This window comes from Barbus barbus (assembly GCF_936440315.1).
Source record: "Barbus barbus genome assembly, chromosome: 38".
NCBI classification, from domain to species: domain Eukaryota; kingdom Metazoa; phylum Chordata; class Actinopteri; order Cypriniformes; family Cyprinidae; genus Barbus; species Barbus barbus.
In genome coordinates this window covers 19,952,600-19,964,720 of record NC_136716.1, presented here as the reverse complement: position 1 = coordinate 19,964,720, position 12,121 = coordinate 19,952,600, and the positions used below count along the sequence as shown (strand labels likewise).

Sequence of the window (12,121 nt, the reverse complement as noted above, 5' to 3'; positions counted from 1 at the left end):
TGCAGGAGGGAGATGCCTAAAAAACGCTGACAGACTATAACACTCTCAGAGACACACAGCAGTGCGGCCCAGTCAACGCAAGCGTCCTCAGTGCAGCCCAGCAGAGCTTCTGTGGACCCTCATGTTTGGACCTGCCAAGATTAAGGTAGGGGACACACCAGAATATAAATGTACACTAGTACTGCATGCCATTTAATTTTTGTAAATGGAAACTGTTTGAACAAATTACATTGTTACAAATAATGGCAAGTGCAATGATGTGAAAACTTTTTCAGATGCCAAGGAAACAACATGCTCTCCTAGCGCAAAACAACATGCTTGGACAATACAGCCAGATTTTTACATTTTTGTGATTTATCAAATTATTTCGCTTTATCTGTTATTAGTTGCCCATTCACATAAATGTTTAGGGATGTTTTATTTTGAGAGATGGCAGCAATGTCAAGATGATTGTTAAGTCAAGCAATCTTAGAAATGCACACATATACATTTTAATAGCAGGTGCAAAGCAAAAAGAAACAGCTGGGTTAAATGTAACAACACCCTGGGTTTCATGTGGTTTTAATATTACAAAGTAATTAATTCTGCTAGTGATGCATCCCACCCTGTCCCTAAGGACTATCTATTAAATCATGGTCAATGTAGGATCATTGTAAATTGCAAAAAGATGATTATTATTATTTTTTTTTTATCTATGGAACGAGTAGCACTGCCACAGGGTACAGGAACTCAATCTAGGACAGGAATTCTTGAGGCATGCCATCATCACAAAGCCAAATTCAGTAGTGCTACACAAGATTGCTCCATCAAACCTTCCAAACTACATAATAAAAGTTGTGTAACAGACATAATTTTCTTGCATAATTTTATGTATATGGCCCCTCCTAAAATATTACTGGCAGTGAGCAGTGGTTTATCAGGGAATGGTTCACCATGTTACTCCAGTTAACAGTAGATAATAAGTCCCACATTATTCTTTTTGCGTCACATTGTGGAAGTAAAATGGGTTGCAAAAGATAAGTTGAAGATTAATGTTTTTGCCTAGTTCTCTGAACCATGGAGGATGTTTAATTTCAGACAAAGTGGCTTATATGGGTCAAGGGTGAATCTGGCCTCGGTGTTATGCCACACTGACTTCAAAGTAACCACACATACTGTTTGAGCTTTGATGTCAACACCAAATCCAGTGGTGTCTATTGCTAGTTTAAAGTAAAATGAATGGTATTTCTAAACATTGTTAAACAGTCATTCCACGAAACCGGCACGATTTGGACTTACGCATTTTTAGATTTTTTACCAAAATGTATTACTTTTCTGAACACCCCACAGCATTAATGGCATATTTAACTTCCTGAAAAACATATTTTCCCACCTCAGGCATCAAATCCCTATTATTATTAGTCATTATTTCAAGATATGCGCACTATTAATCTTCAACCCCATTATGGACACTATGGGAGCTCTCTGAATATGATCATAAAATGTATTTGTAATGAAATCAACATTTGCCTATTAATCAGATGTCCCTCGCACTAATTCAGTATTTGCAAATATAAAAGTTACATAAAATCTCACACTTTTGCTATACTAAAGTCTGACATGGAACTTTTTGTGACAGCAACCTCACAATTTTTGATCAAAAAGTGGGTTAACTTGAGAATTTGAACTAAAATCAGTATTCTTATGATTACTCTGAACATTTCCGACTGAGTTCAACAAAAATTTAATGACTTTTTCATAAAACTAAAAAAGTAAATACTAATAATGTAGGTGTGACGGGGTTAAGACTAGGGTAACGGGGTTGAAGAGACAAATACAGCTTAACATATAAATACTTGTTTTTTACTCAAATTCACTGTAAGATTTTCTATAAACACTGTATTTCATTATGTGACCACATGCATATATTAAGAAATCATGTATATTGTTAAAATAACAAAAGATAATTTTCATAAGTAATTGTTTTCTATCTTTATTTGATGTAACGGGGTTGAGTCGTTAAGCTTGACAATCAAAATATTAATAAGTTATAGTTATAAAAGAAGGTGGTAACTTGCCTATGCCTGCTCACAATGTTGTTCAGAAGAGTTATCATTAACAGAAAGTGACATCATATGTCACATAAGGATCAGTTCGTTATTTTTATGATTTGTGTAACGGGGTTGAGGGGTTACTGAGGTACGGAACTAAATATTATGATTTTAATGAATAATCAGGAATTTACTTACAAAAAAAACAAACATAACCAGCAAAAAAGCACAGATAGATATTTATGAGAATAGCAAAATGTATGGACTTTTTTTCTAATTTTATAATTCATATCCCAAGTACACTTTCATAGAAGGCCATGAGGCACATGACATAATAGGTGGTGCCAACTGAAAAAAACGAGATCATTTCTAATATATAGATAAAATTAATGTCATGTTTTTTTTAAAAAAAGGGAGAGGGGAAAACAATTCAATGGGACCGGGAAGGCCGCTGGAGTCTTTCCACAAGGTTAATATTGAGCTTGTTATTCTCTAAACAATTTTTGGAAATGTTTACTCTTTTACACTCAAATTACTTGTGACCAGCTGTGTTTCAAGTGCCTGTCCTTTCTGATAACACTAGCATCCATATGAACTCGAAGAACTAATTGTAAGCTCAGAAGGCAAAGAAGATGGTTGCTTTTTAATAAGATAGAAGTTTACTTGTGACCATGCTCACTTTCATTCCCTGAGGTTCATTCAACTTCCTCTAAAGAATTTATATTACAAAACAGCTGCAAAATATTGGGAGGATTATGAATGTGAGAAAAACAGCATGTATAGTAGGAAAGGGTACATGGTAGATTGAACCTGGTATATGGGGGCTTCAACTGTGCATGACTAGTGACAGAAGCACAGAGTATTCAGTATGTGGTTGAAAGTAGGCAGTGTTGGGGGGTAACTAGTTACATGTAACGGAATTACGTAATTTAATTACAAAATAAAAGTAATTTTAATTAGTTACAGTTACTAAGAAAAAATGTGTAATTAAATTACAGTTACTTCTGAAAATGTTAAAGATTACAAAGAGGGTTACATCTGATTTTTTTTTTCACACACTCCCACATACATATTTAACTGATTTCTGCAGTGACTGCTCTAAAATATGAAACACCAATGCTTCAGAAGTTTATACTGTAACATGCTTATCCGATAACTCTTATATTTCCTATATGAGTTTATGTATATGCTTTATTTTTTTAAGATTAACAGTTTTTTTTTTCTAAGGCATGGTTAGATTCCAGTGTTTCCTGTCATAGCTATGCAAAGATTTGATTTCAAAAACAGTATCATAGCTATTAAACTATATCTTGTTATGATTTAAAATATGTATTTAACCTCAGAATGATTTTAAAGTAAGTCTGATTTTGTGGTGGCTGTGCTTCAAAGGGGACATCGGATGCCCATTTTCCATAAGTTGGTATGATTCTTTAGGGTCTTCTCGAAATGTTCTCAGTGGTAGTGAAAAACAACACCCTTTTTATCTTGTCAAAAACAGCTCTGTTCACAGCAACTTGTTTCGCTGCATATCTCTTTACATGCTAATGAGCTCTGCTCACCCTGCCCCTCTCTTCTGTGGAAGAGCAAAGGCAATTCGCAAATAATCATAAAAAATATACAGTGTGAGACTTACTTCTTCTGGAGGTGCAGCTGGATCATGAACAATGGGTACTGCTCCATCCTTGAGTTTTAACTTTTTAACAAAACCTGCCTTGAATTGTCCCTCATTCAGAAAGCAGTCTGGAGCAAAATGATTTGCGCAGCCAGACATAACAAATTTAGTGAAATAAAGGGATTAAAAAAAGGGCTTTTTATCGTTTTAATCATTTTAATTTTTATCATTGTAGAGTGGTTGTGTCCATACACTGCCAAGACACATTTATATGCAAATGAAGATAATTGGCATCCAATGTCTCCTTTAAAATTAAAATATTATAATCTTAATTCAAGTGATGAAGGATTTCTAAAGTCTGACAGTAATCAGTGTTAAGTACTACTGTGAGATTAACCCTGTCTGCTTTACATGTTTGAAAGTGATTAACAGTTGAAAACATTAGGAATTTAGAAAAGTAATCAAAAAGTAATCAGTTACATTACTTTAATAAAGTAATTGAAAAGTTACACTACTTATTACATGTTAAGTAGGGTAACTTGTAATCTGTAACCTATTGTATTTCCAAAGTAACCTTCCCAACACTGAAAGTAGGTCATTGGGGTGCGTATGGTCACACACCCAAACCCAAGAATGGAGACAGTAACTAATTTCTGTAGCCAAGAGTCCTTATTTACCCCAGTGTTTATCTTCAGCTGCTGACCTCAGGCTGGAGAATTTAGGAAAGCGCTACAGTGCACCTGGTGGGCCTCACCTTAAATATAATCCAGAACCAAACACCAAAGCAGAAGGACAAAGAATTGGCCGACTTTTATTGATGCTGGATTTAACAGTATCAGTGACCCAAGACCACACACTTGTTTTCCACTGGGAAAATTCACCAAAACCACACCTCGTAGATCAGACACGCCACTGCATGCCTGTGGAATTGTGTAGGGATGACAAAAAGCACAATGCAGATTAGTAAATAGTTATTATGACCTGTTGTGATAACACAATGGTTATTTGTTATGACACATTCAGTCGCTGTTTGCAATTTAGGAATGTGGATACCAACATAATTTCCTTGCAAGTAGATTAATATCATGATTATTTCAAAAAGGGGAAGTGTGTAATTTCTACATCAGAATGGAATCTTTTTTATCTAAACCCCAAGTTTTTTCAAACAATAAAATGCAAGTTACTCCATCTTGATTAAAGTTTGAGGAGTTAGTAAAATGCATAAATTAATTGTTCAAAATAAAAGCAGCAATGCGTGTTTATAAAGTAAAAAGGGTCAACTGTCATTTTTGGTACAACAAGTCTTCAATAGCCAAATCCGGTAATGGTATATGACTAAAGAAAGCAGTCAAATGTTTATGCATTTGACTCTTGGCTCGCCGTTCATAGTTTCAAACCTACAGAGGGTTCAGGGACTTTTAGATGTTCTGAAAAATAGCGGTTGGATGCTTATGATTTGGAGCGTGGTGTTCCCTGGAGACGAAGGGAGAAAAAACACTCACTGCTTATGTAATACATTTAAAAAGGTCAGGGTAGAAGTTGATTGAGCCAAGAAGACCGGGCATGAGCTAAAGGAGGACTCAGTGATGTGCTGAACACGTAAACATGACCTCAAGACCCCAACATCCGCAGGAATGTGAGGGATTCTAATGCCAGGATATCAGATGTGCGGATTGACTACCAATTACTTGAAGCCTAAAAGTCAAATGGAACCAGAAAAATCTATGAAAAAAATGTTATATATAATATAAATAACTAAAATAAAAAATGAATACAATGATCATATATGCATTTAATAGCATCAAGTAACATCGGACCTCTTTACCAAGCCTCTGCTTTGAAACATCACAAACATTCCTATAGACATATATATGTGCAGTGCAAAAAAGATGGTCAGATGATACCCAGGTGAACACATCATAAACTTATGGAGGAACCTCAAAGCCCTGCCCTAAAACTGCTTTGAACTTCAGACTGAAGTGTGTGATCTGACCCCTTCTTTCATTAAACATCACTCGTCTGAGTGAGTTTATTAAACAGTGGGATGTAGCACTTCATTCTTCAACCTCATGACTCGAGATGGGTCACGCAGTGTGGTGGGCCTCAGAAAACCTTATTCTTCTCAGTATTATGTGTAGTCTAAAGCTTTAAACACTTTATGGCATGTTTGGATTGTGCACAGTCAATATGCTGCATGGCCTGAGGGCTGGGTGATCATATGAGTGACCATATCAAAATATGTAATACTCGGCTCAAAAACACTAAAAAATAAAGAATGAAACATGTTTACACAGATAATACCTAGATTATCCATGCTATCCACATAGACCAAACACTCACTGTAAAAATTTTTTAATAATATGAAGGATCATAGTCCATGAAACCACAGACATGTTTATACTATGTGACCTACTGTGCAATTATTTAGTGCATGTCATTTCCTGTAGTGCTGCAACACTGCACAGCTGGACACTACAAAACTAATATGATGACAGCCTGTAATCTAACATAGGTTTTTCTCTGTTAAGTGTATATTTAGTGCATTTATCAAGCTACTTGTTCCTATTGTGTATCAATATCCCTATCATTATTTATTTTGTACACATATACTGTATACGTGACCCTAGACCACAAAACCAGTCGTAAGGGTAAATTATTTGAAATTTATAATGATTTTTTTATTGAGATTTTATCATCTGATACAGCTGAATAAATAAGATTTCCATTGATGTATGATTTGTTAGGAAATGACAATATTTAGCTGAGATACAACTATTTGAAAATCTGGCATCTGAGGGTGCAAAAAAATAAAAAATTTAGAAAATCGCCATTAAAGTTGTCCAAATTATGTTCTTAGCAAAGCATATCACCAGTGTTGAGGAAAGTTACTTTTAAAAGTAATGCATTACAATATTGCGTTACTCCCTAAAAAAGTAACTAATTGCGTTACTTAGCTACTTTTTACGGAAAGTAATGCGTTACGTTACTATTGCGTTACTTTTTAAATATGAGCAGGGCTTGATTGTTTTTAATACAAGAAATTTCATTAATACAAATGTAAAAGCCCTGTATCTTGTGAAGGAAAAGTAAATCCACGTCTGTAAAGTAAAACTCAGGATAAGAAGGTTTAACACTCTTCGGCAATAAAAAAACAATGAAGTACAATTGTTAGTTTACCTAAAGTCATTGTTGCTTATTAGTATGGTTGAACTGGATCATCAAAGGTCAGCAGCAAAGACATTGGTTTATAAAATGGGATTAGATACATTTGTGTTATTTAACATATTTAATTATTGCAGGTTTGCGTCATATTCTGAGTTTGCATTTCACTGTTTTAATTCATTTTGATGAATACTAAATCTGTTTTTTGCGAGTGGGATGAATTCATGCACATTCACATTTAGATCTATAGTAACAGCATGCTCACACAGCGCACTGTCAGTCAATAAATGGGGAAAAAGTAACGGGCGTTACTTTTTTGAAAAATTAATTTGTAAATTAAAAAGTAATGCGTTACTTTACTAGTTACTTGAAAAAAGTAATATTATTACGTAACTCGCGTTACTTGTAATGCGTTACCCCCAACACTGCATATCACTAATCAAAAATTAAAGGTGCCATAGAATGAAAAACTGTCTTTACCCTGGCATATTTAAATAATAACAGTTCTGTACATGGAAATGACATACAGTGAGCCTCAAACACCATAGTTTTCTCCTTCATATGTAAATCTCGTGATTAAAAAAGACCACTGAAAAACAGGCGAATCAGAACATAACACCGACTGTGACGCAACAGTCGGGATCACTACGCCCCCAACATTTGCATAAACCCGCCCTTGTTCTAAGCCCCATCAGAAGCTCTGCAGGTATTGTAAATAAACAAGCGCGGACAACAGCGAAAATATAAAATAAATTTTATGTTCCAGGCCGTGCAGGGGGTGTGAAGTGCAGGGATGGGTTGGTGTCTGTATTCAGAAAGGCACAGAAAGCAAATAACGCGAGCCACTAAAGGGACATGGTTAGCTCCTTGCTAGCGGTAGCCTGTTACAGTACATACGATTTCACTCTCAGTAAGGAGAGATGAGGATGATGGCGAATGACTTACAGATCCTGAGCACCACTGACAAGCATCTGATCTTGTGAAATGCGTGGTAGTACTGTTGCTCCATAATGTAAACATAGTTTGTGTGATCTCCTCTCTTGAAAGTGAAACTATAACGCGATCGATGGATCGTTCAAAAGCAGTTTCAATGCCTCGCATATTAATAACGGCGGCCTGATGCCCGCGTTTTATATACAGTATAATTACCCGACGATATAACTGCGAGAGAAAGTATTTAAATATATATTTTCCTCACTGTGCTTCCTTCTTGCTGATGAGCTGTACTGTGAAACAGCCAATCAGAGCAGAGCTCATTATTATTCATGACCCTGCCAAATAAGCCAATAACAGACCGTTTCATTCTAGGGAGAAATCCTAGGGTTGTAAATGGACATGTAAAATCGTTTCTGGAGATTTTTTGCCCTTACCTAAGCCACATACCTTCTGTGTAGATATCAGAGAACAATTTAAAATACTGTATCAATGCATTCTATGGCACCTTTAAGGTTTGATATATTTACGGTAGGAAATTTACAAAATGTCTTCATGGAACATGAACATAGAACACGCACACGCACGCACGCGCGCCGCGCACGCACGCACGCACGCACCTTGCACATCATGATCGTGCAAAAAAGACAACTTAGCCATGGATTGAGGATGTTTATGTTCTTAATGATTACATTCCTTATGGACAAACTGTTTTATAGAAGAATTTTGATAGTCACAGTATTTGTAATCTGTTATAAGTAGATGTGTTTTGACTCTCACCACATTAAGCTTTTGGAATTCATGCTGGCCTTGAATGGGTTGTTAAGTATTTTGGATTGCTGAGCATTTAGCTGTAGCTACCTCACAAAATACGTGGGCTCTTTTTCAACTTTTTGGGATTTTTTTAGTATGCTCCCAAGCACAAAAAAAAGGTAAAAATGCAAACAAATTTGCTTGCAAGACAGCTAGCAATGAAGGGAATCAAAATTAGGTTTAAACTGCATGTGTATAATGACCTGTGATAATGTAATTGTTGAAGCACATCTTATTTTCTACTCATATACTGTAGCTAACCATTTAAAAAGTAGTTAGCTGCTACTTGATGATAGTGCAGGATTAAACTATCACAGAGACAAGAGCGACAGCCTTAAACTTGAACAGATACATCAAATGTAAATAATAAAATCAGCAAAAACCCAACCGTATTTAACTGACGCAAAAACATAGTTATGAACAACAGCATTTAACTAAATATTTCAATGACAATAAAAACATAAATGCCCCTGCAAAGACTCAAATGAACTGTCTGACTGAAGCTGAAAATGAATTGAAATCACTTATCAGTGCTACATACCAGAAATAATTGTATGTGCGAAAAAAACAGCAAGCATTTACTCAATACTGCTACTTTTTATAAAATGTTTCTTGTTAAGTATCTTGAAAAGTAGTATTTTACATTTAGTAATTTAGCAGACCCTATTATCCAAAGCGATTTACAAATGAGGACTTTTTTTTATTTTGTGGAAAAGCTACAAATACCAACAGAATAAGGAAGGACTGAAACAGAACTGGCCTTAAAACACTTTCTCTTAAGTTTAAGTGAATTTTTGTCTCACTAAGTGTAATATTTTCTACTCATTGATCGTTAGATGTCTTTCTGCCTCTTGGTTTGGAAACATAGTTTCAAAAGGGATGAGCCATGAGAAGGAAAAAAACATGAAATAGTGGTTTAGTGTGATTGCCAGTTTAAAATAGGACAGTAAATTCCAAGACGTCTTTGTCATTGGTTTCATAACATTTCAGGCCACATTTTCATGAGGGTCGGATTTATTTTTTAATGTTTTTGAATTATCTTGTGCTTACTAAGGCTGCAGTTATTTGATCAAAAACATAATAAAAATATTGTATAAAATTGTATAAGATATAAATAATAATGTGAAATATTATTACAATTTAAAATAACTGTTTTCTATTTAAGTATATTTTCAAATGTAATTTATTCATGTGATGGCAATTAATTAATTAATTGAATTATTAATTAAATGAATGAATATGTCTTTGCTGAATAAAAGTGTTTTTTCAGCAGCAACAACAACCACAAAAAAATGTTTTCTGGTATATTCTTCAATCCAAATAATTCTTCTATCCAAATAATGTGTTAATTCTTGTCTCAGATGCTGGTATCAAGCCTGGTACTACTGATGGTGGTGTTTGCCAAATGGGTTGAGCCATATATTACACAATACCGGGATGTGGACCAAGACACATATGTGCCCAGAGAAAACCAGAGATCCCCAGAATACTACAGAGATGGCAGGTATGTTCCATGATTTATCTATCTATCTATCTATCTATCCATCCATCCATCCATCCATCCATCCATCCATCCATCTTATTAATAATATCCCTTTGTGAATCTAGTGGAACAGAGTGCAGGCGGTGCTGTGACCCTGCCGAGGAGACCCCACAGTATGCCAGTCCATACCCACATTACAATATTGTGCCACAGATAAACATCACCATCCTAAAAGGTACAAAATATGCCAAAATCTACTTCAAATGTTTTCTGGCTTTGGACTTATGAGGTGAACTTCTTCCATTTCAAGGATAATCGTGGTATAAAAGCTTACATTTACAGAACGACTTACATAACCTGTTGACATTTTGACTGTATACAGTTGTTAGGGTCAACGTTAGCCTTAGCTAAATATCTCACTGTCTGTGAATGATATAGGTCAGGCCTGGTAAATCACAGGCTGCTTCTGTGGGCAAGAAAACATGCACCAAAAAGGACAAATCCCCACAGAAAGTGACTTTATGGGCCAAACTGTCACAAACAAAAGAGTAATGGTTGTGAAATTGGCGCCATCTTCTATACAACACTCCACACAAACAAGACCATTTGAGAGTCATAATTTTGAATTAGTGGATGTTTAATAAAACATCCTCCAAAGCTTGACCAGAACATGAAGTTTCAGGAAGCAAGGCATGATAAATCAGAGATTAAGAATGTAAAGGCCTTTTTAATGATCATAGTTAAATCTTTGAACCAAACTGAACTTTTCACGATTCACTACTACATTTCTTCCCTTACAGGGGAGAAGGGAGACACTGGCGTGCGAGGACTTTATGGGAAAATGGGCAAATCTGGGCAAAGTGGCCCACGAGGCCCCCATGGTGTGAAGGGAAACAAGGGCAGCATTGGTCCTCCCGGAGAACCCTGTAAGTCCTACTATGCTGCTTTCTCCGTGGGCCGCAAGAAGGCGCTGCACAGTAACGATTACTACCAGACCATGATCTTCGACACAGAGTTTGTCAACTTGTACGGCCACTTCAACATGTTCACGGGCAAGTTCTTTTGCTACGTCCCCGGCATCTATTTCTTCAGCCTGAACGTGCACACTTGGAACCAAAAGGAAACATACCTGCATCTAATGAAGAACGAGCAGGAGATGGCCATCTTGTACACGCAGCCCAGCGATCGCTCCATTATGCAGAGCCAGAGCCTCATGCTGGAGCTGGAGAGGGACGACCAGGTGTGGATTCGGCTCTATAAGGGCGAGAGAGAGAATGCAATATTCAGTGATGACTTTGACACCTACATCACATTTAGTGGTTACCTTGTTAAAGCAAAGTCAGAGGGTTAAGCAGAGACAATCTATGGACAGCAGGGATTTATGTAACCGTGTCTATTAAATGAGATGTAATTTCTTGTTATTATTTTTTGTAATATAATTTTAACAGTTTTACATGGTACTTCAGGAGAAACCTTGGTTTATCTTTATGATCCAGTACTGGAGTGTCCTGTCTGACCATCTTTAACTTTGTTACAGAGGCTGGTGCTATTTGACAAACATCGTAGAGGCTATTGTGCTAGTAATATTAAAAACAATACAAATCTATATCTACAATCTAAAAAAAAATTAATGACAGTATCATATAAATAGACAACAGTATCATATTTACAGTATCAGATTTTGCACAACATCTACGGGTGCCTTTTTCATGTGTAGATATATCAGTAATCATTTAACAGATTACTTGAAATTGTTGTATCATATCTATTATAATATATCTGGCTATAAATCAGTATTAAATTGGTTGTAGAAAATGGAAAATGGTGCTACATTTATAATTTAGGATTAATTCAAGAAATAATGCAGTTTCAGTTCAACGCTCAAATCATTAAATCAGAAAAGACGCTGAAGTTTAAATAATGCCAAATAGTTTCTTTCATTATAAAAACAAAACAACAAACAAACTAAACAGTGATCTATGTCAAATATTTTAGTAAATAAATATTTGATAATTTACAGTATTTTAGAATGAGAATATAGGCAACTTAGAGACAGTCCATGCTACCGACAACTAGAGTAACTATGAT

The 12,121-nt window shown here is 35.6% G+C and overlaps 1 protein-coding gene across 1 annotated transcript; it reads left to right on the top strand.

Annotated features, from left to right (window-relative positions):
* c1qtnf1 (C1q and TNF related 1) lies at positions 1 to 11,651 on the top strand. The gene is made up of 4 exons (XM_079397385.1): positions 1 to 145; positions 9,912 to 10,054; positions 10,159 to 10,268; positions 10,834 to 11,651. The coding sequence occupies exons 1-4, from the start codon at positions 122 to 124 to the stop codon at positions 11,382 to 11,384; spliced, it is 828 nt and encodes a 275-aa protein (XP_079253511.1). The 5' UTR covers positions 1 to 121; the 3' UTR covers positions 11,385 to 11,651.
* The last annotated feature ends 470 nt before the right edge of the window (positions 11,652 to 12,121 follow it).